Source organism: Zingiber officinale, chromosome 8A (genome assembly GCF_018446385.1).
Source record: "Zingiber officinale cultivar Zhangliang chromosome 8A, Zo_v1.1, whole genome shotgun sequence".
Taxonomy (NCBI): Eukaryota; Viridiplantae; Streptophyta; class Magnoliopsida; order Zingiberales; family Zingiberaceae; genus Zingiber; species Zingiber officinale.
This window is the reverse complement of record NC_056000.1, coordinates 40,993,784-41,018,992: the sequence shown is the minus strand read 5'-3', so window position 1 is coordinate 41,018,992 and position 25,209 is coordinate 40,993,784. Positions and strand designations below refer to the sequence as shown.

Below are 25,209 nucleotides of genomic sequence, written 5' to 3'. Positions count from 1 at the left end.
AAATTAATGTTGATTCCGTAACGTCTCGACATTAATGGCGGCTTTAAACTCATTAATGGTGATTTCGTAATATCTTAGTATTAATGGCGATATTAATCTCATTAATAATGATTCTGTAACGTCTCGACATTAAACCCATTAATGATGAAATTAAACTCAGCATTAAATGATCATAATTTGATCATTTATTGCAGGCAAGATGAGAGCTCCTATATAATGAGGTTGGATCTTGAGCAAAGCAAAGAGAAAGCGAAAGCGAAGCAAAAGCAAGAGAATTCCTCCACCTTCGTTCCCCAATTCTTTTCTCTCAGTTGTGCATCCGCTCGGCTAAACTACTTGTGATAGCACTCAGGTGCATTCTCAGTTCGCCACGAACAACCAGTGCTTGGCTGCATTCATTGTTTTGCCGTTGTATCCTGGGAAACAGACGATCCGAGAAAACCTCAAAGCACAGCCGGAGGTGGGACGAATCTGTTTCAAGGAAACTGCGTCGATCGCAGGCCTCGGTCCGCTGCTCTGTTTGTCCGCTCGGTTGGACTCTTTATCTGCTAGGTCGGCCACTCGCCCTTCTGATCTGCCCGACCGGTCTCTCGCTCTGCCTGTCTATCCTTCAGTCTGCTCGGATGCTTTGATTGCTCAGACTCTGAGGTCAGAAAACCAGCCCCTGTTGGCAGCCTGAGATTATCTGCTTAGGTCATTTTAACTGTGAGTTGAATTTAATTCGAGTATTTAGATTCAGCTAATTTCCTGTAAATCTCCGGCTACATATTGTTTGGTTTGCAACAATCTTGAAATAGATTCGATTCTGTTGAGATAGCCACGGAACGAAATGTTGAGGTGCAACAGACTCAACACATGCAGGCCCCCTCCGCCCCGATTGGAACTGTGCCAATCAGTCATGGGGAAAAGCCAGAGAAGTTCAGTGGACTGAACTTCAAGAGGTGGCAGCAGAAGATGTTCTTCTACCTGACCACACTCAATCTGGCTCAGTTCTTGACCGAGGGCCCTCCCAAGCGCATTGAGGATGCTGATGCGCAAACTATCAGTACAGTGGAGGCATGGACTCATTCTGAGTTCCTTTACCGAAACTATATCTTCAACTGCCTTGCCGACTCGCTGTACGCTGTGTATAGCATGAAGAGAATGGCTAAGGAGCTGTGGGAGTCCTTGGACAAGAAATACAAGACGGAGGATGCAGGGGCAAAGAAGTTCATCATGGGCCGATTCTTGGACTACAAGATGGTTGACTCCAAGACGGTGACCAGCCAAGTCCAGGAGCTTCAGGTGATCTTGCACGAGATCCACTCAGAAGGGATGGTTTTGAGTGAAACCTTCCAGGTGGCTGCTATCATTGAGAAACTGCCTCCCGGCTGGAAGGACTTCAAGAACTACCTGAAGTACAAGCGAAAGGAGATGAATGTGGAGGAACTCATTGTTCGACTTCGCATCGAAGAAGACAACAAGAGTTCAGAGAGGAAACTGTTCTCTCAGGTTACTGTGAAAGCCAACGTGGTCGAGCTCAGTCAAATCTCGAAGCGGAAGAACCCCAAGTCTTCCAAGATGGGACCCAGAGGAGGCATCAGTAAGAAGAAGTTCTCTTGGAAGTGCTTCAACTATGACAAAGTGGGTCACAAATCTTCGAACTGCAAAAAGCCAAAGAAGAAGCAAGAGGCCAACCTGAACGAGGGACCAGAAATGGACGACCTCTGCGCTGTGGTCTCTGAGTTGAACCTGATCAGTTCAAACCCGCGATAATAGTCGATCGATACTGGAGCCACCAGACATGTGTGTTGCAACAAGGAGCTGCTCCACAACTTCGAGGAAGTCACTGGAGACAAACTGTTCATGGGGAACTCAGCAACCTCGGACATCATGGGTCAGGGAAAGGTGGTACTGAAGATGACCTCGGGCAAGGACCTCACTCTGAACAATGTGATGTATGTTCCGAAGATTCGGAAGAATCTAGTGTTCGGATCACTGTTAAGCAAGCATGACTTTCGCATTGTTTTTGAGTCGGACAGAGTTGTATTGTCCAAAAATAGAATGTTTGTAGGAAGAGGCTATGTATCTGATGGGTTGTTTAAGCTCAATGTAATGGTCATTAGGCCCAAGATAAATAAAAATGAAAGCTCTTCCACTTATATGCTTGAGTCTTCGTGTTTATGGCATGGTAGACTAGGACATGTTAACTACGATGTGTTGCATAGATTAATAAACATGCAAAGCATACCTACATTCCACCTTGACCCAAAACACAAGTGTGAGATTTGTGTTGAAGCGAAAATGACAAGGTCATCCTTTCAACATATTGAAAGAAATAATGAACCACTTGACCTAATCCACACTGATGTGTGCGATCTAAAAGGTACACCAACACGTGGTGGTAATAAATACTTCATCACTTTTGTAGATGATAGCACAAAATATTGTTATGTGTATCTTCTCAAAAGTAAGAATGAAGCTATAGAGAAATTTGCTCTCTATAAGAATGAGGTTGAAAACCAACTTAATAGGAAAATTAAGGTGGTTCGGAGTGACCGAGGCGGTGAATATGTGTCACCATTCGCTGAGTTGTGTGCTAAACATGGGATCAGACACGAAACAATAGCTCCATATACTCCTCAGCAAAACGGAGTTGCTGAGCGAAAGAATCGAACTCTTAAGGAGATGATGAATGCTCTTCTATTAAGCTTTGGATTGCCAGAGTCCATGTGGGGGGAAGTTGTGTTAACAGCTAATTACCTTTAAAATAAGGTGCCCCGGAAGAAAATAGATAAGAGCCCTTATTAGTTGTGGAATGGAAGACAACCGTCCTACAAATATTTACGAATGTGGGGGTGTCTTGCCAAAGTGTTGGTACCTGATCCGAAAAGGATTAAGATAGGACCAAAGACTATTGATTGCATATTTATTGGATATGCACATAACAGCAGTGCTTATCGATTTTGTGTGTATGAGTCACACGTACCGGAGATACACAAGAACTCGATAATCGAATCGAGAGATGCCTCTTTCTTCGAGCATGTGTTTCCATATAAGACCCGTGAGGATGCTAGCTCCTCAAAACGGACAACCGAAACACAAGGCGAAGAAGAAGATGATGATGACGAGGAACCCGTGGAGGTTGAGCCTAGATGGAGCAAAAGAGCTCGGGTAGAAAAATCATATGGATCAGATTTTATCACTTTCATGTTGGAGAGTGAGCCCCGAAGTTACTCAGAAGTTGTAGGCTTTTCTGATGGACTTCACTGGAAAGAGGCAATTGCATCTGAGATAGAATCTATCTTGCAAAATCACACTTGGGAACTTGTGGATCTTCCTCCGAAAAGTAAACCACTAGGTTGCAAGTAGATCTTCAAGAAGAAAATAAAATCAGATGGCACAATCGATAAATACAATGACAGATTGGTAATTAAAGGATACCGACAACGAGAAGACTTTGACTACTTCAATACATACTCTCCGGTATCGAGAATAACTTCCATTAGAGTATTGTTGGCTATTGCCGCTCTATGAAATCTCAAAGTACATCAAATGGATGTAAAGACAGCCTTTCTAAACGGGGATTTAGAAGAGAAAATCTATATGGACCAACATGAGAGGTTTTCTGTGCCAGGACAGAAAAAAACAAGGTCTGTAGATTGGTGAAGTCATTATATGACTTGAAACAAGCACCAAAGTAGTGGCATGAGAAATTCGATAATGCCATGAAGGAATGCGGATTCAAGATCAATGAATGTGATAAATGTGTCTACATGAGAGCCACATAGAGTGACTATGTCATATTGTGCCTCTATGTAGATGACATACTTATCATTAGGAGCAATGATAAGATAATCAAATCCACTAAAGATATGTTGAATTTAAGATTTGACATGAAAGACATGGGTCTAGCTGATGTGATTCTAGGAATTAAAATTCTTAGAATGACAGAAGGACTTGTTCTTAGTCAGTCCCATTACGTGGACAAGATTCTTGAGAAATTCGCCAAGGGTGATACTGCGTTGGCACGAACGCCGATAGATACGAGTCAACATCTATCAAAAAATCGAGGTGAAAGTATCTCGCTTATAGAGTACTCTCGAGTGATTGGAAGTATGATGTACTTAATGAGTTGTACTCGACCAGACTTGGCCTACGCAGTAAGCAAACTGAGTAGATACACGAGTAATCCCGGTGTTGAGCACTGGAAAGGGATAACAAGAGTACTGAGGTACTTGAGGTATACTAGTGAATATGGACTGCACTACACGAGATATCCTGCTGTGATCGAAGGATACAGTGATGCAAGTTGGATATCTGATATAAAAGACTCTAAGTCTACGAGTGGATATGTCTTCACTCTAGCAGGTGCAGCCATTTCCTGGAAATCTTCTAAGTAAATCGTAATAACCAGATCCACGATGGAATCTGAGTTTGTAGCTCTTGACAAGTGCGGTGAAGAGGTTGAATGGCTACGACAATTCTTAAAAGATATTCCTCTATGGTCGAAACCTGTGTCGGCGATTTGCATACATTGCGATAGTCCATCAGCAATCGGTTGGGCACAGAGTCATCTGTATAATGGTAAGTCTAGACATGTACATCGTAGACATAATATCATTAGACAATTACTCTCAACTGGAATTATCACTGTTGACTATGTGAAGTCAAAGGATAATCAAGCGGATCCGCTAACCAAAGGGTTAAATCGAGAGTTAGTTGCAAGCTCATCAAGAGGAATGGGCTTGATGTCGTTGTCAGGGATCAGTGCAGAGGACACCCAACCTATGCTGACTGGAGATCCCAAGAACTAGGTTCAAAAGAACAACTAATCTGCATTGACTAGACACACTGTTGGGGGGGGAGCCCAATGAAACAGTGACTAGACCAGGATAAGCCGATGGACTTTTAATGATCAAAACGAGTAGATGGTAACTCTTGAGGGATCACCTATGTGAGAAAGAAGTGGGGCCGCTTCGAAGAGAATTGGAGGCACAATTCTTAGAGCTTCTCACAGAACCAGACGTGTTCATGGCCAAGAACGAACACACTCATGAGAACTGAGTTGTATCAGGGAGAGTCTTGGGTGAGATTTATCACTGCTTACACAGACGGTAGTATAGTCAAGAACATCGTGTCTACTATTAGCCAGTAAGCAACCAGATCTTCACACGGAAAGGTTCAAAGGGTAAAACCTACCTATCATATACTTGACTCAACTGTTGAATGCTATCGCATACCTTATTTTCCATTCATGTGGGGGATTGTTGGAAATGTGAATGGAATAAAGAGGTGGAGACGAAGAGACTCTATTGTGCATGAGTTTAGTCCCACATTAGAAGTCTCTTGGCTTTATTGTTGGTTTAAATTATGACACATGCATTATAAACATATGCATGGGGAGAGACTCTCTCACGCGTGAGTGCGCAGAGGTAGGTGCAAATCCAGAGCCCGGATTGTACTGAACCAAGGTTGACTCGTGCGCGAGCACAACTTGCGCATGTCGAATGTCGGACCGGTTGAGATAAAATTTACCCAAAAGAATGAACCAACATATTGCCACTTGAATCTTGCTCAAGGGTGTAATGGAAGCATTAATGTGAAATTAATGTTGATTCCGTAACGTCTCGACATTAATAGCGACTTTAAACTCATTAATGGTGATTTCGTAACGTCTCAGAATTAATGACGACATTAATCTCATTAATAATGATTCTGTAACGTCTCGACTTTAATGAAGATATTAAACCCATTAATGATGAAATTAAACACAGCATTAAATGATTATAATTTGATCATTTATTGCAGGCAAGATGAGAGCTCCTATATAAGGAGGCTAGATCTTGAGCAAAGCAAAGAGAAAGCGAAAGCAAAGCGAAAGCGAAGCAAAAGCAAGAGAATTCCTTCACCTTCGTTCCCCGATTATTTTCTCTCAGTCGTGCATCCGCTTGGCTAAACTACTTGTGATAGCACTCAGGTACATTCTCAGTTCGCCACGAACAACCATTGTTTGGCTGCGTTCGGTCGTTGTATCCTGGGAAACAAACGATCCGAGAAAACCTCAAAGCATAGCCGGAGGTGGGACGAATCTGTTTCAAGGAAACTGCGTCGATCGCAGGCCTTGGTCCGCTGCTCTGTTTGTCCGCTCGGTTGGACTCTTCATCTACTGGGTCGGTCACTCGCCCTTCTGATCTGCCCGACCGGTCTCCCACTTTGCCTGTCTATCCTTCAATCTGCTCGGACGCTTTGATTGCTCAGACTCTGAGGTCAGAAAACCAGCCTCTGCTAGCAGCCTGAGATTATCTGCTCAGGTCATCTTAACTGTGAGTTGAATTTAATTCGAGTATTTAGATTCAGCTAATTTCCGACTACAGATTATTTGGTTTGCAACATAAACAAACCACAAGCTTAAGGTAAGCTTAAAGTAAGTTTAAACCTATAAAAAAATCAAGTCAAGCTGGAACAACTATTTTAACAGCATGATTCATTTTAGATTCGACTTATCTTAACTCAGTTACCTTATCTTAAATACCATGAAATTTGATTTGTCTGGACTCGTTTACAACCCTAGCAACATGTAGCAAAGATGTTAGAAATAACCATTTATCGCATCCTTAGCAACATGTAGCAAAGATGTTAGAAATAACCATTTATCGCATCCTTGAACAAGAGCATAGGCGAAGAAGAGTTTCGGCTTGTTTGAAGGCCCAGCATATGGCCCATATGGCATTTTTATCAACATAATTGGGGAGTAAGTGGTTGGGGGTGACCGGCACTAAATTTGTGAAAGAGACTTTTGTAGGAAGGTACAACTGATCGTGCATAGAGTTTAATACAATATAATTATGCATTATTATTTTTATCTATGTCGTTGTGTTGGTTTCAAATGATGGAATGTAATAAAAATATTAATAATTCTAAGATTAAATACGGTGCTAAGTGAGTCCTCTCAAGATGATCTAATGATTAGTACATGAAATATTATCATTATAAAATCTAGAATTTAAATTTTGATATAATCGAGATAAATATTTTCTTTATGTACCAATCGTTTATGATTTATTTTCTCTATATTAATTTATAATAGATTAACTGGAGCGTTAGGGATGAATATAATTATCTTTTGCTATTAAGTATGACGCTACATTTATTACAAGTCCTTTACATTAAAAAGTTGATAATTTTAATAAAATCAAAATGGTTTGATAGAAAGACATTAAATAATCGGTCAACTAAAATACGTGGGTAAAATCCAAAGTTGGTCAACCAATGCAAGATTAGATGACTACTAGAAAATTGAGCAACTAATAAAGCAGCCTAGATTACTCGACCAAAATGATAAGATTGGTCGACCATTTGATCAATCAATGGAGATGATATTACAATATAGTTATTTGTAGAGAGTAAATTAAAAAATCTAATTTGTCACCGCATGGAAACTTAAATTTAATCGACCGAGATAGAAAAGTGATTGAACATATTGGTTGATAGACTAGAATGATAAAGTCTCTGAATTTCGTAATTTGGTCGACTAAATTATAAGTTGGTCGTCCAGGTTATACCGGTCAATAAACATATATAGAGGCTCAATATTACTCGACGACAACATCAACAAGTTTTAAATTCTTCTTCATTGCACTCTCTAAGCAGTCTTTTTTTAGCAGTGTGCTTCCCATAATTTTCGAGCCTAATACTTATTATTTTAATATTCTTCATATCAATGATCGTATTTTTATTTTTATTTATTGTTTTCAGTTTTTTTAGTTGGTATTATTCTATTTATGTCGACTAATTCTATAAATAACTGGTTTAGCCCTATAAAAACTCTCTATTGACAATTAGAATAAATCAAGAAGTGTTTATAGTGTTTATGTCAACTATGTGAGTGACTGGCTCACTTCTATAAAAATTTTTTAACTATCATTAAGATAAATTAGAAAATACTAACAACAAACGGCTTATAAATACAATATTCTTAAATAATTATTTATTAAGAAAAATTTATCTATTAATTTATTAAAACTAAGACTTGATACTTAAGAAATTATCACATATTTTTCATTATTTTATGTCTTTACTCATTATAAAATTCTGTTTAAGTCAAAATTTGCAATTGTACCTTGAAATATGGTAAAGGTTTCTGTAAATGTGTATATAAAGAAGAAAATATATTGATTTTCTTGAGGAGTAATTTGCTTAATAAATTATGAAGTAGATTTAGAGTATTTACAATAGTTATCCTATCTAAAAATTTTATCTTAAATTTTGAATAGAATAACTAAACAACTTTTGCATCAGCTATCATATTCATTCTCTAAATTTTACATATATAAATAGTATTTATCTAAATTTAGAGAATGGATTCCATTTCCTAAACATTATACAAGAGAGAGAAAATAAAGAAATTGATATATAGTGTAGTAAAAAGTGGATATCCAAATTTAATAAAGTAATTTTTTTTATCATAAATTATGTATTCTGGATAGGGAAGAAATGCTCTTAATTGTTAAGTATTTGTGTATACTGTATCTATTATTATATTCCAGAGGTGAGCCATATATGAGGGGGGCTAGCCTAGCCCAAATACCCAAAGTCCATTATAAATTTTCTAATTAGCCAATATGTCCTCTTCTCTATAGCCCAGGCTAGCTCCCTCCTTACGAAGGTCATTATAAATTTTCTAACTAGCCCAGTATCCCCTCTTCTCTGTATCCAAAACTTTAAATTTAATCCAAATTTCAAAAGCCTAAATATTTTTTAACTAACTCAAATGTCAAATCCATAATAGATGAGTTTGATGAAAAGTCTCATAAAGTAAAATATAGTATTAATGAACTTGATTTATTATATTTCTGGTCCCTTATATTTTTAATTTTTAAATTATTTATTAATATTTTATTAAAATATTATCATTATCATACAAAGAGCTTGTTATATGTTATATAATATGATATACTAATTTTTTTATAAATAAAATTTTTTCATATAAATATAATGATTTATTTTAAATTTAATTCATCCTAAAATAAAATCCTGATGTAGTGCCTGGTGCATTTCTCCATCATTTATTAGTAAAGCTCTTGGAAAATAAATTTATTTTGAATTAAAATAAATATTAATTAAAATATTTTATATTCAAATTATTATTAAAAATTGAGATTTTTTCCCAATTTTCAAAATTTTATTTTATTACAAAGGTCACATTATCGAACTCATTTTCAAAAAAATGTGCATATTTCAAGAACAATAAAAAGAAAATCTAGATGAAAATGATAGGAACAAAACATGTGAAAATGAGGAATTAGGTATTCAAAGTCAAATAATCAACTAAATATGGTGATTCTTCCTTTTAGTCTTTGACACGAAAGAAGCTTCCATTTTGTGAAACATTCATTAATTCTTTCAATAAAAATATAAGTAGTCAACCTTCTCGATCTTTAATTGAACACAATTAATTTTACGCCTCTCATTTCATGGTACATTATTTTTTATATATATTCTTCTTTTACATTTTTTTAAAAATTTTTTATCAATGCAATTATTTAGAAATAACCTACTCCTATCAATTTTGTTACATGAAAAAAAAATCAACCTAAAATAGGAGAAAAAAATGCAATGAGTGGAATGATACATTTTTATTTTATTTCATTCTTTTATATATATATATATATATATACATATTAAGTAAATGATATTCTCCCTCATTCGCTAATAGATGAATCTAAAACACGACTTATATATACTTAAAAATCGATATTAGAAGTTTGATTCTCTTAATTGTTCCTCTGAGTACTTTATTACTTTACTACATTTGTGGGGGCTTTTTTATTCGTATATTTGATTGTATTAATTGAATGATATATTGTGAATGACCTATTTTTTTTGTTTTGTTTTTATCTATTTAGATTAGCTTGTTTTACCATGCTTAATTACATCGCCAAACTCTTCAATCCAATTCATCTAATCTACTCGTCTCATGCTTCTAGCTTAAAAATTCATTTGATCATCATGATAAACCTTGCTTAGTGCACTTGAGCTTGCTAGCTCAACTCATCTAGTTAAGTTATACGACACTTGATCAATCTAGCTTGTTCAATTAGTTTGACCAATTCTAATAATCGAGCTCATCCAATTTGATTGATTGTACTCTTGAGATGGTCTAGTGACTAGCATATGAGGTGTTGTCATCATAAGATATAGGGTTCAAATCTCGGCAAAGCCGAGATTAATACCTCCCTTATGTGAAAGTCACTATTCCAAAGACTAGTAGCCGTCCGTGATTTAACTCCTCTATATTAGCCTTGAAACGGATTGACAGGGACGCTAGGAGCGAACGTATTTACCTTTTACCATCTGATTTCATTAAATTGGTTTCCATTATATTCTAGTCTTAGTCATTAATTAATTCCACCCCTATCAGCCTTTCTTGATCTCTTAATTTGCTAGTTCACAATATAGTGATCGACAAAGAAGTTTAGCAATGATAAAATCTAATTACTTTTGTCGGCCTTAGATTTCAACAAAATTTAAGATTTGAAGCTTCTAAAATTCAACATTCATAAAACAAATTCAACCATTTTTTAAAATAATTTAATGGCGGAAAATTATGGTGTTTATCTTGTTAATAACTCCTTTACAAGAAATAATGCATAAATAATATTCATTTTATTGAATTTTAATGTCACTCCTACTTCATAAAACCTGCACTAAAGTTGATTGCCCTTAGCAACAAACCTAAGAAGCAATTAAAACTCTACTGATAGAGGTGCAAATGAATTGAACTTATTTGTGAGCAACCGGCTCAGAAAATATTTGTTTGTACTTGAAATTATCGAATTTGAGCTGAATTCAAATATGTTTGGTAATATTTTCGAGTTATATTTGACTCTATGAGTTTTTTGTTTGATTGTTTACGAACGGCTCGTGAGCCGAACTCGAACATAACTCTAATTTTTTTATATAATTTTAATTTAAATATATTTAAATTAAGATACAAATAATTCAAATCAAATTCGAATCAAAGTTCGAACAATTCAAATCGAACTCAAACTTAATTTTCTTGTAAGACCAAAATTATTTATATTTTCAAACTTAGAATCTAATTCAAATATCATATTTTTTTCAAACTCAAACTCAAATATTAATATTCTCATATTATTTGGTTCAATTTAATTCGTTGACAAGCAAATACTATCCAATTTTACCCGAATTAATTGGTAAAATGGATTCCATATTTCAAGCATCTTATGATATTAGAGCATCCATAATGAGATTCTATGTGGCTCAAGAGAGCTCCCTCACTTCTGACAAGAAGTGGCTCCCTAAATAGGGAGCTGCTCCTCGCCTTTTTGTTAATTTTTTTTTAAGTTTAGTTTTTTTAAAAAAACTAAAAATAATAAAATATCACAAGATAATAATTAGTAAGAAAATGTGGGACTCTAAAGAAATAAGTTGATAAAAGATTTTTTTTATATAATAGAGAGTTGGGTGAGTTTTTTTTATTTTTTCAAATAATGTTAATATAATATAAGCACTTGGAGAACTCCACAACTCTGGATGCCCCTCATCTCTAGGGATGTAAACGAATCGTTGTAAACGAATCGAATCAAGCTGAATAGTATTAGGCTCGAGTTCGATTCGTTTAAGTTATATTCGGACTCGAGCTCGAATCAAACTTTTATTACAAGATTCGAGCTTGGCTCGATTTGAAATTATCAAACTCGCGAATAGTTCGAGCTCGACTCGTTATTAGTTCAATTATCATAGTTAACGAGCCTAATTAGTTAAGCGAGTTCGGGCTCATTTTAGAGCTCATTTTTTTTTACTCGTTTTAAAACTCGTTTTTTTGACTCGTTTTAAAACTCGTTTTAAGGTTCGTTTTAGAACTCATTTTTTTACTCGTTTTAGAATTCATTAAGACTTTAGCTCGTGAGCCTACAAACGAACATGTTCACGAGCTCACAAGCCGAATATCCTTAAGCTCGAGCTCGGCTCGATAAAACTGTCAAGCTCGAAATCGAGCTCAAGCTCGGCTCGATAAGATAAACAAACGAACTCGAACGAATTTTTTTATCAAACCGAACTCCAAATAACTCACAAATCATTTGATTTATTTACATCCCTACTCATCTCCCATTACAACATTACTAATATCGTTAAGTCATTTGACAAAATGATAATTTTTTTTAACCTATTCTCGAAGTTATTTTAACAATCTTAAAAATATAAGGAGTATTATAGAAAAGGACAACAAATACATGGGGCGAAAGATTTGAATAGAAAAGAAGAGCACGTTGAAAGAGACGGATTAATTGCGAAGGAGCGAAAGAAAAAAGGCAGTTTTTTTTTCCCTTTTCCAATTTGAGCACGTCTTCTCTTTTGTTTATCTACTGCCGGTGCCCGAGTCCACACGGAGATTGTGATTTCACAAGAGCTGCTTCTTCCTCGTCTAGAGTAAGAGAGAAGCCGCCGGCCTTCTTCTTTCCCTCCTCCCTCCTCCTTCCTCCTCTATTCTTTTGCTGCAATTTTGCTCGTCGTCGTCAATCTCTTGCTTTACCTTCGACTTTCCTGGAGCTCGGCGGTCGACCTCATGGCCGGGCGTTACGAGAGAAACCCCTTCGATGAGGAAGAGGAGGTCAATCCCTTTGCGGTGAGTCGAATTTGCCTTTCCCATATACATTATTTTGCTTCGAGTTTCTTGCTCTTGCTGTGTGTCTGATTATTCTTGATGAATTGATTCATCGAAGATCTACCCTTGATATCCTCCCTTATCGGTTCCTCGTTGTTGGATTATGCTTTTTTTTCCCCGAACCCTGGGATTGCTTGTGGACGAAGTCAGGTCTCGTGCAATGTTAGGAACGCCTTTACTTTATCGGGATTATATAATATGTATAGAAATGAGGATTTTGATTGATTTGAGATGTTTTGTCCCTGATCGTCTAACTCAATTCGTGTTCAATACTGAATAGGAGACGCGCTGTAGTTGCATTATTCCTTGATTTATCAAATATTTATGTAATTGCATCATCTTCCAACTTGAACAAGAATTCTCTACGCATGGTATCAACCGAGTAGAAAGATAATATCAAGATGATTGAAAATAAGTAATAGAGAATAATTCACAACGAATATTCACAGCTTTGGTGGATAACTCTGTTAACAAATATCGTTCTCCTTGAGCTCCACTCTCAAACTGGAGTTATGTTGTAATGACTTGTCATCTTTCTTGAGCTATAGCTACTAAAGCTTTTCTTTTAATTACTGTTGGTTAATTTTTATGGTGCAAGTGTTCAACTTACTTTCTTTATCACTTAATCGTGGTATATTTTGTTTGCGGATTTGATTTTCTATTGTTTATAAAAAAAATGCACATGTTGTGTCCTTATTTTTCAGCAGGATGCTGGAATTAGGGGGAAGTCAAGGGATTCAAATTATGGTGGAGGTCAATCCTACATGATGGTGAGTTAATTTACTTTTCTTTTGTGTGATAACGTTCTTGGTTGCATGTTTGATTGAGAGGTATGCCATGTTATTCTTCTGAAGGTTCTTTATCCAAGATAATTTTAATAATTATTTTCTTTGGTGTTGTTTGGGTTCACGAATATCCACACTAATTGTGCAGAATCCCACTGCTCCTCCAGTAAGTTCCAGGCTTTCACCACTTCCTCCAGAACCTGTTGATTTCTACAATGACTTTGGAACTACAGTTGACATTCCTCTTGATACATCAAGTGTATGTTTGAATTTCTCTCCATGAAATTTAACATATAAATCAGTGAATCAAGTCCATTTAACCAGGACAAGTTGTTAGTATTTCTAATGGTTCTATAGCTATCATGTGCTCCTCAATTTGATATCTAAAAGTGTCATGGGAAGTCATTTTGACATTGGTGCATAGAGTTGCATATACTTTGGTTCTAAAGATTACATCTTGATGTCATAGTATGTGTTGGCCTGATGTATATGTACAAGTTCTGTTTGTGTATGCTTTAATTATATTCTCATTACTGTCTTCTTGTGTAGGACCTGAAGAATAAAGAGAAGGCACTTCGAGCCAAGGAGGCAGAACTAAATAAGAGGGAAAAGGTATGTTAATCATCTAAATTCTGACATGTGAACTTGTGCAAACGGTCTAAAAAATCCAACTGATCATTTATCTTTTTGCATCTTATTGACAATTCTGGCTTTTTTCAATGGACTATTAGTCCATAATTGTTCACGGATAGCTAGAAAGAGGATCCGTAGTCTTGAAATTTCCATTTTCATTCCAGAACTATCTTCTTGCTGCATCTTTATACTCATGATAACTACTTTCTGTCTGGTAGGAACTTAAACGTAGAGAAGAGGCAGCTGCCCGAGGTAAAATTTTTTTAGTTATTATCTATGGACTCTGATTTTACTACATTGTCATTTATCAGATAATGAGAAATCTCATTATAGATGATTAATTCTAGTCCTTTTCTTCTTTTGCAGCCGGTATTGTGATAGAGGAGAAAAATTGGCCATCCTTTTTTCCAATTATCCATCATGATATTGCTAGTGAGATTCCCATCCATGTACAGCGATTGCAGTATGTTGCATTTGCTTCATTACTAGGTATGTATTGACTTGTTCCACTTCAAGCTATTGTATGACTGAGCTATGTTCTGGAGCATTCTGCTTCCAAACTTTGGCATTTATGGATTTAACTATGAAAATAAAGTAATATCATATCCTTCTCTTTGCTTGCTTTTCTTTTTTGTTTTTGTTTTAAACTTTCCCAATAGAAACCAAAACCAACTTTTCATGTGCCTGTGAACTTGAACAGGTGTTTAAATAGTGAAATTTTGCATTTAAAATTTTCAGGGATAGTTGCATGCCTCTTTTGGAATTTTGTAGCAGTTACTGCAGCTTGGATTGCAGGGGAAGGTGCTAATGTTATTTGGCAATGCCCTATGTTTCTCAATGTTAAATTTATTTATTATATCATGATGATGCTGATTTTTCTTGCTTTGTATATAGGCGTAAAGCTCTGGTTCCTCGCCGTCATCTACTTTATTTCGGGTGTTCCTGGAGCTTATTTCTTATGGTATAGGCCACTTTATCGTGCCATGAGGTACTATTTGTCTGGTATCTTTCTTTTTAAATCTTGTAAATTGAACTTCATTTAATTGAAACTTCAATCATACTTCTGCATATCAAATAAATAAAAATGTCGAATGTCATACTCATGTATCACTGACTGCTGGCAGAATTGTAGAATGTAAACTATACATGAACCTGGCTCAAGCTGTTTTATGCCTCTGCCCATTCAATTCAGGCATGACACACTGGTGGTTGCAAATGTGAATTGGAAATGTGCAAATTCAAACTCAAATTTATAACATGGTCTTAAATTACACACCCAATAGCAATGTAAGGCAATCACAACTGTCATTCCAAGGCTTGCAGGCTGATGTAAGCATAAAAACCACATTCCTAACTGTAATTATATGTTAAATTTTAGTAATACTTTGTAGAATATATATTATTTTAGGTAAAATATATTTTAGCAATAATAGATGGGACTATCACAGTTAAGATGATCAAAAATATCTTTGAATTTAATTAGCACAAAGTCATAATCTTTCACAAAAAATATTGAATTTGTAAATCAAGACAAATTTGTTATTTTTTCTAGTTTCAGTAATGTGACATCAACATCATCAAGGTCTCCTTTAACTAAATGTCAACAAAAATTTAAAATAGTGTAATATTCTTTTTCTTGTTTTTTATGAATTATTAAATAAATTATATGATAAATTACTAATAATTGCTTGTTGATTATTTAAAGTAATCAATTTATCATTTGTTTTAAATACTATTATAATAGATTTAAAATATAGTTATTTAAAGAACTGTTGTAAATAACAGTTGCATTTGCATGCAGCCAAACAACATAGTTATCTGTAATATTTCTATCTAAACCTAATTTTTGTCTATAGGATTACCATGTAAGCATTCAAATCCCCCTTATTTTGTATATATTTGCAACATAGGAATACCAGCTTATGCCTTGTTATTGACTTATGAGCTCAGACTTTGAAATGTATGTTGTAGGACTGAAAGTGCGTTAAGGTTCGGATGGTTTTTCTTGTTTTACCTGGTAGGATTTTTCTATTTTTAACTCTGTCCACAAAGATTTCAATGATGTTTTATCACAAATATCTTTTGAGGCATCTCATGTATTAAATCTTCTGCAGCTTCATATAGCTTTTGTGGTCTACGCAGCAGTGGCTCCTCCAATTATCTTTAAAGGAAAATCTTTGGCGTAAGTTCTATTTTCGTGCCTTCAACATTCTCTTGTATGCATTTTTGTCATCCGTACTTAGTTTGCAACCTCATAGAGCTTTTTTATATTATTACTTTAGAGGCTAGAACTCATCCCTTCTAATTATGTTGGTCATTCTAATGTTATAAGCTTTATGTTAGTTTGTATGCATCAAACTACAGATAGCATAAACAAATATCACCTCAGTTGCATTGGCCATTAGGGCCGACATAATACAACAACATTAGGCTCAGGTAGAGCCCATATGGTCCCATTCTACCTCTTATCCGTAAAAATGGGTATTTACAACAGCTTGACCCCTTGAAAGTGACCATAAATAAAATCAATCACATTTTGATCCTACACTTCATTCTCAGAAGCTATTGCTGGATAATTAATGAAGCATACTTTCTATTGTCCATAATTTACCCAGCTCGTTTTAATATTGAGCCCACTTCAAAGCAATTTTATTTGAATCTTGTATACTTTGTTGCCAACCTTTAGCTGAAAGCTCAATTATTTCAACATTAGATCGGATAGGATAAAATGGTTTGGTGATGGTCCGTAATAATCTAAAGTCTAGATTTTATCACTTGTCTGGTTCTTCTTACAGAACCATTCTTAAAAAAAATTATTGGTATGAAAGAAAGTGTTCTCAAATCACTTAATAATGCTAATTTTCTATTTTGAGGCTTCATGAAAGAATTGAGTTGGTTGGATTATTCCTTATATTTTGGCGCTGAATGCTATATATGAATCATTATCTTACAACAAGTTGACAAATGGTATAGAAGTGAATTAGGAAGAGATGGCAGGAACAAATGGAAATCTTATGTAGAAAAAAAGTTGTATCAGTTATTCTGGTACCGCTTATCATTTGCTAAAGCTGACATTTCTCTTTTATCAATTTGTTGCAGAGGAATCCTCGCCGCAGTGGATATTATTGGCGATCATGTGATAGCTGGGGTCAGTTCTTCACTATTCTCTATATAAATGCATTTTTTTTACCTAAACCTCCTCTATTAAGGCTAGTGTTTTAGAGTCAATAGTTATGGTAAACTTTGATACTATTTGTTAGACTACTTTGAACAAAATTGTCCTATGCCACAACTAGTTTTTGCAGTCCTGTTAGACCATAGAATGAACTAGATCCTAATGACGATTATTTATTAGTAGCCAAGGAGCTGGACATAGATTAGCAGACAACCTTTTCTTGTGGCAAGTGTTTTCTTGTTAAAAAGTACAACAGTTACAAGATGCTGCATCTTTCATATTGAAAAAGGATATAAACCTGGTTGTGAAACTAATCAGTGGTTCACATCTTTCGGACTTGTGTATTGAGTTCGTCCTTCTTTATTTTATTTTATTTTATTCTGGCTATCCTTTTTGTGGTTATATGGGATAAACAAAAAGCAGAAGCTACAAGAAAATTTCATCACGATGAGAACCAATTCACTGTATTTCAAATAAGACCTTTTCTTCTTCTTTCATAGTTTTACTTTTATCTAACTAAATGTTCTCTCCTTTTTCTTGTAGATCTTCTATTTTATTGGATTTGGAATGTTCTGCCTAGAATCAGTAGTTAGCATTTGGGTCCTTCAGGTTAGCTTTCTCACCCTGCACGGTTTGATGAATTTGCAAATACCAGAATAAATAAACACCTACGAAATGATTCTCTCTCAGGAAAAGACGTCTATTTTCATCTTAACTTTCTGATGCATTTTTCTGGGGTAATTCTTGCAGCAAGTGTACATGTATTTTCGAGGGAGTGGAAAGGCTGCAGAGATGAAACGGGAGGCTGCACGCAGTGCTATGAGAGCTGCAATATGAATAGAGGACTTTAGGTCATTGTTTCACAGGGTAGCATGAGTTTTATGAGAATGGCATTGATCGGAAAGATAGCACCACTGCGCTTCATATAGATGTTTTGATGTTTCCTCCTCGAAGGGCATGTATGATTTTTTACGAATGAGGCATCTTGGCTGCAGTTTATTGTTTATAGGAGATTGTATGCCTTGTATAGTCATCAAAATCTTTTGCTTTTTGGTTGTATTTGTGAGCTATACACTCTTACTCATGTATGCATTTCTGTTATAGCAAATATATAGATTTGTATTTCACTTATGTTATCAAATCTCTAACTGAACCCTAAAAATATACAAAAATTAATTAGAATGGAAAAAAAAAAAGATTCGACGTCATTTAACTTCGAACCCAACATATGATATTGAGTTGGGTTGGAGCTTTATCTAAACTTGAACATCCCTATTTTTATTAAAGTATCAGTTTGTCTCGTCTAGAACAAGGATATGTGCACTATATGTATGTGTGTTGTCGTGTGGAACAATGCAGAAACAATGTGAAAACCTATGAAAGTTCTATAAGGGCCGTTGGTTTCTTAAACCTCCCAAAGAGGGACTTATTCTACCTTCCCCAAAATACCTTATTGAGCCTATTAGTACAATTAGTCAATCATGATTTTGATGCGAGTAAAGAGTTTAAATTAGAGTTTCTTATGTATCTGATATGTTCATGCAAGGTTTGGTGGTTATATGCATAGAGACAACTTGGCTGGGCAAGGTCAACAATAAACTCGATAGCTAAAAGTCTGAAGGAAATTGTAGAAGAATGGTGTGAGACATCCGATGGACTAAAGAGCAAGGACTACTATTGGAATGCAACGGACTCGGAGAACACTAAATATGTGGGTGCAGAAAATCATCAGGTAGGAGAGACTTTCACAAGTTAACCACGGTTTAATAAAGTTGATTCATGTAACAGTGTTATTATTAATAAGTCTGGGTTAATTTTCAGCCGGTATAAAATGTCCCATTAATTATCTCAGTCACTTCTGGTATGAGCTGTTGTTACTGGACGAAGGTTCCCGGGGTCATTGTACCATGGTTGGATATTCAAGTTATCACCCAAGTATTCGCGGTTCGAATCCCAATTACGGCATATTTGTAGGAATTTTTCCTCCAAATGGTGGGTGTAACCAAAGGATGCTGGGTTTTTGGGTTGGCCGCCACGTGCGCTTCCCGATTTACCCTGGTGACCGGTGAAAAACTTCCGTGGGACCGGGCCGATCACCTCCATAGATAGTCAATGAAACTAACTGAGATTATCATTTTTTTTTTTATTACTGGGTGAAATCCTCTTGATTTACCTCCCTTCCTGTTTGGTTGGGTGTAATGTAATCTAGCTTGTAATGTAATCAAATTTGTAATGTAATGTAATCTTGATTACATTACTACGTTTGGTAATGTAATGTATGTAATCTTTGATTACAAGGATGATTACATTCTTTTGTTTGGTGTCCATTATTTTTTATAAGGAATGTAATTCGTATTATAAAATTATAAAAATATCCTGCGACCTCTACTGGTGGTCGCGCCGTCGTTGGCCTCCTCCGCCGCCACCGGTAACCATCGGCAACCGGCAACGACAGCTAGCGGCAGCGGCGGTGACGACCCACGGGGATGGCCGGCGGCGACGACCGATGGCGGTGGCGGTGGGAGGACAGCGGCCGACTGTGGCAGCCAATGGCGATGGGCGGCCGGCGGTGGTCGTGGGCGACCGACAGTGGCGGTGGCCTACAGTGGTCGTCGACGACGACGGAGGCCGGAGGTGGCTGGCGGCGGTGGACAACGGCCGCCGGTGGCCGGCGGCGACGACGGCCGAAGGTGGCTGGCGGTGGTGGACAACGACGGTCACGGTGGACTAGGGGTATATTCGACATTTAAATTTTAATTAAACGGTAACCTTGTAATGTAATTGGATTAGATAGTATTTATTTTGTAATTCAAATTATAAAACTTCACTATCTTTTGTAATTCAGACTATATTATATTACAAATTTAAAATTAAACCAAATAAAATAATTATTATAATGTAATCCTGATTATATTACAAGATAGATTATACCTTACTAAACGTAGTCTTAAGTGCCAACTAAAGCCAAGAAGAGAGTGTAATAAGTCAACCCTAGAACTTTAGTGGATCACTGAGGTGAAGGAGTTTTGTCTTGCGAATTTTAGACGAACCATTGTGATGGAAAGAGATTTCTGCAAGTTGACCCTGAGTCTGTAGGCCAACTACTGAGACTAAAGGGGCATGCTTGATCCCTTGACCCACCCCTTAGGCGAACAATTAAGATCAGGGAGAGGTTGCAATAAGTTGACCACCAGAACCTTTAGGAGAACCACTGAAGTTCAGGAAAAACTTTCACAATTCAACCTTCGAGTCTTTAGGCTAATCACCGAGACTAATGGAGATAATTCAATTCCACAACCTTTTGGCGAACCACTAAAATCAGGGAGAGACTTTCACAAGTCAACAGAGTATTTAGGTGAACCATTAAAATTAAAGAGAGCTTGATCCCATGATCATTAGGCAAACCACTAAAGGCAAGGAGAGGTTGTAATAAGTCAACCCTAAAACCTATGGGCAAACCACTAAGGTTAAAAGCAAGCTCAATCTTATGACTTTTAGGTGAACTATTGAGGTTGGGAAAGACTTTGGCAAGCTGATGTTGGTCGCGGTGTGACCGACAAAAAAGGATAAATTACCTTGAATTTACGATTATATCTTTTTTGTTCTTTCAATTTGAGTTAGACAAACACTTAATACATAAAAAGAAAATATGTATAAATAAATAAGAAATTATTGAAATTTACTTGATTCGTAACCGGAAATGTTACTAATCCAAGGCAACATAAACACTAGCAAAGTCTCCTTCTTCAAGCAAAGTCGGAGGCAGAGAAGCTCCGTACAACCTTTGAAAGCACGAATTGTAAATGCGAAAAACAAAGTAGAAAATGAAATACATAAAATGTTGTTCAAGACTCATAAGATCAGTGCTCTATTTATAGCCTACTGGTTGAATTTATCTGTTGGTTCACGTGACAGCTCCGGGTGCTAGAGTAGGTCTGGGTGCCCCAGCAGTGCACTCTATTTGCTTCACAACGGCTCTTCAACGACTTTAGGATAAAATTTTATCCTCACCCGGACGCTTGGACCGGTCTGAGCGCCTGAAGTGTTGCTGACGTGGACTCCGAACGTCATCCGCAACAACGTCTTGACGAGGCATCTATCCTAGGCCCAAGCTAGTCTGGGCGCCCGGACTCGATCCGGGCGCTTGGAGTCTGGGGCGCCTGGAAGTCCAGGCTAGATCTAACAACGGTTCAAAATCAACGGTTTGGATCTGTCGGTTCGATCGTTCTTGACAGGTCTACCCTTAACCTTAACTGCCTAAGACAATTACAATTCACGGTTCGGTTCACAGTTCGCTATGAATCGCCATGGTTCAAGAGTATTATATTAAAAATTTTAAATTTTAAAATTTATTAAAAAAAGGGTTTGTACTTATTTAAGTTATCTACGTATCCCCTTAGGGTATAGGGGAATCAAAGCTCACATAGTTCTTTTACATTTTTACCCTTTTACATTAGGAAGTGACGTTGTTATTCACTTCCATTTTCCGTTCCTGTTGTATTGGTTCCTTTGGTATCAAATGCTTCGACTTCATCATCAAAAAGTTACATTCTTTGAATTTTTTTCTCGGCTCTGGTCCAATCATCAAGTAATGTTTGAGCTTCCAATGAGTTAAGAGACAAAGTCGATCGTCCTTCATATAATATGTTGTCGCCGACACTGAATGTCTGCTCCACAACAATAATTGACATTGGATAAGTTAAAATTTCTTTGGCGATCATGGAGAGAAAGGGAAAGCTTTGAGCCTTTTGTGATCACCACTTTAGGATATTGAAATTTTCACTATCTGCTTCACTAAAATCAAAAGAAGTCGTAAAATAATTCTCAAGTTCCTGTGTGGAACTTGAGGATCTTCATGGACGTTTCATCTATTTTTTTAATAAAGGTTGTGCTTTTATAAGTTTTAAATTATTAGTAATAGTTTGTTATGTCTTAGAAATATTATAGGTTATACATCATATTTTACATAATATTGATTATAAAGATCATATAAATAAATTCTAACATTATATATAATATTAACTGGATTAGGAGAAGAAAAATCTTTAATTGGAATTAAAGCTTCATAATACAAATGATCTTGTCCGAAATCTGCGAAGACGTGTGTTGCCTCTGGTGAACGACGATCCTTGATGAAGATAGCCTCCTGGAGACCTAAAAGAACCTCTCCACGATCTTATGCACAGTGAGAAAAATAAACAAAGCGTTAGTGACCTAAGACCGGGGTGAGAATTCCTGACTAGGCCCTCCTATGCTCAAGTCAGTTTCTCTTTCAAAGGTGGAAGGAAGAAGAAGAAGAACAGTAACTGAAGTATTTGAAAGCATAGTTTAGATGCTAGAACTTGCGCACCTTGCCAATGGAGATGATCCTCCTTTTTATACTACCTCATGTGACCTTCGTAATCGTGAAGTAGTCCTCAGTTCGTTAAGATTTGTTAGAAGATGAAGTCATCTTCTATACTTCGTGCAATAATCCTTTAAGGAATCTTTTTTTTATCTCAGATGTACCTCTTTTGTCGTTTATGACTTATATTTATGATGGGGACACGTCATTATAATTGAAGAAGTTTCTAGAAGATATTTCTTGCCAAATTTGTCAGGTTGTCATACTTCCAGCCAGTCCTTTAACCCGGTCGCATATATAATAAGAATACCATCTGTTAAGTGTATTTCGGCATGTCATTTGTACTGGCCATATATGTTGTTAAGAATACCCTCTGTTGAACATGTCTCGATCGATCATTCAAGCTGGTCGTATATATATTAGGAATACCTTTTATTGAGCATGTCTCGGTCGGTCGTTCAAGTCGATTATATATATATATATAGTCTCGGCCGGTCGTTCAAGCCGGTCATATATATATTAGGAATACCTTTTGTTGAGCATGTTCCGTCCAAGAATATACTATAAGGCTGAGTGACTTTACGCTCGGTAGGGCTTTGCCCGATTGAGCACATATAAGCACCTTAACACTCGCCCGACCTTCACTAGGCCGGGTGTATATAAGCACATTGGTGCTCGCTTGGCCGTCACTAAGTCGATAATATACTGAAAGATGTATAAGGCTAAGCATCTTTGAGCTCGGCCGGGCTTTGCTCGGCCGAGCGGATACAAGCACATGGGTGCTTGCTCGGCCTTTGATTGGCCGGTAATATACTAAGAGTTTTCATAAGGCTAAATGCTTTTATGCTCGATCATGCTTTGCCTGACCGAGAGCACGCAGGCACTCATTGGTGCTCGCTCGGCTGGTAATATACTACGAGCTTCTATTAGGCTAAATGTTTTTACGCTCGGTCGAACTTTGCCTAACCGAGCACGTGCAAAAACTCATTGGTGCTCGCTTGGCCTTCGCTCGACCAGTGATATGTTGAAACTATGCATAAAGCTAAGTGCCTTTATGCTCGGGCGGGTTTTGCTCGGCCGAGCGTATATGAGCACGTAGTACTTGCTCGGCTTTCGATTGGCTGGTAATATGTTGAAACTATGCATAAGGCTAAGTGCCTTTACGCTCGGGCGGGCTTTGCCCGACCGAGCGTATATGAGCACATGGGTGCTCGCTCAGCTTTCGATCGGCTGGTAATATATTGAAACTATGCATAAAGCTAAGTGTCTTTACGCTCGGGCGAGCTTTGCCCGGCCTAGCGTATATGAGCACATGAGTGCTCGCTCGGCCTTCGATCGACTGGTAATATGTTGAAACTATGCATAAGGCTAAGTGTCTTTACACTCGGGCGGACTTTGCCCGGCTAAGCGTATATGAGCACATGGGTGCTCGCTCGGTTTTCGGTCGGCCGATAACATGCTGAGAATCATATATAAGGCTAAATGCCTTTACGCTTGATCGGGCTTTACTCGACCGAGCATATATGAGCATGTGGGTGCTCGCTCACCCTTCGATTGGTCAGTAACATGCTGAGAACCATATATGAAGCTAAGTGTTCTTACACTCGATCGGGCTTTGCTCGACCAAGCGTATATGAGCACATTGGCTCTCGCTCGGCCTTCGGTCAGCCGGTAATATACTAAGAGTTTCTATAAGACTAAATGTCTTTACGCTCGGTAGGGCTTTGCCTGATTGAGCACGTGCAGGCACCTTTTGATGTGATCAACCAAGCCAGGTTAGGTCCTGTTAGTATTTGATCTCTGTGTCTAAGTGTGCAGGAGCTTAGGAGCACAGGAAGTTGACCAAAAGATGAAGCTAGTGAGAAGGATGACACGGGAAGAGAGTCGATGGGCTCGATGCATCCGAGGGACGAGGTGTTGCGGAAGAGTACACCGGCGGACGAGAATAACGCGCGCGGTGGTCCAAGGGACGAGAAATCGGGGAGGAAGTATGCTTGAAGAGAAGGTCATAAAATGGGTTCGGGTGAGCCCTATTCAGTTGGCCGAAATCACCCAAGCAATCGAAGCAACAAGAGAGCCAAAAGGGAGGTACGGAGCTGTAGGAGGCACCCTCAAAGGAGTTAAAGGTGCCTCCGCGCCTTTTCAATGGAAAGGTGCCTTTAACCCACCATGGAAGGCGTCTTTAATGTAACGACCACCCTTCTTACTACAACTACACTCTAAGGATGACCGTTACTTAACTACTAACTCTATTTAACCGGTATGATTAAAAATCACATGGAAACCCTACCGAAAAATTTCGACAGAATCTCCCCTGTACCGGTGACCAAATCAACAATACAAATAATATATACTCAGCCACAGGCGGCTGGAACATATAATCACTCAACCACGCAGTATAATAACTCAATAAGAAGAATGAAACTACTCTAGCAGTAGTAAACAGATAATACTCCAACAATAAAACATAACAAAGTGCGGAATAAACTCAATTACAATCTCAACTTCATCATAGCATTAAGGAGAAAAGAAAAGGAAACTCTAATCAGGTAAGTTTTAACAACTCCTTAGCAAACTCATGATCTCTCCATAGTCCAGCCAT

General features: G+C 37.2%; 1 protein-coding gene across 2 annotated transcripts; it reads left to right on the top strand.

Annotated features, from left to right (window-relative positions):
* Positions 1-12,307: 12,307 nt before the first annotated feature.
* Positions 12,308-18,394, top strand: LOC122008599 (secretory carrier-associated membrane protein 2-like). 2 transcript variants are annotated; one of them, XM_042564384.1, is made up of 13 exons: positions 12,308-12,631; positions 13,378-13,440; positions 13,604-13,714; positions 14,005-14,067; positions 14,307-14,340; positions 14,455-14,577; positions 14,827-14,889; positions 14,983-15,076; positions 16,060-16,105; positions 16,203-16,270; positions 17,188-17,236; positions 17,807-17,872; positions 18,014-18,394. In XM_042564384.1, the coding sequence occupies exons 1-13, from the start codon at positions 12,572-12,574 to the stop codon at positions 18,098-18,100; spliced, it is 927 nt and encodes a 308-aa protein (XP_042420318.1). In that variant the 5' UTR covers positions 12,308-12,571; the 3' UTR covers positions 18,101-18,394. The 2 variants fall into 2 exon arrangements, with proteins under 2 accessions (XP_042420318.1, XP_042420317.1); XM_042564383.1 differs by having other exon boundaries at positions 12,310-12,631; positions 13,375-13,440.
* The last annotated feature ends 6,815 nt before the right edge of the window (positions 18,395-25,209 follow it).

Coding starts and splice junctions, on each gene's coding strand:
- LOC122008599 (XM_042564383.1), top strand. CDS start 12,572: ATGGCCGGGCGTTACGAGAGAAACCCCTTCGATGAGGAAGAGGAGGTC. Junction 14,341..14,454: donor AGAAGAGGCAGCTGCCCGAG/GTAAAATTTTTT, acceptor CTTCTTTTGCAG/CCGGTATTGTGATAGAGGAG. Junction 14,890..14,982: donor AGCTTGGATTGCAGGGGAAG/GTGCTAATGTTA, acceptor CTTTGTATATAG/GCGTAAAGCTCTGGTTCCTC.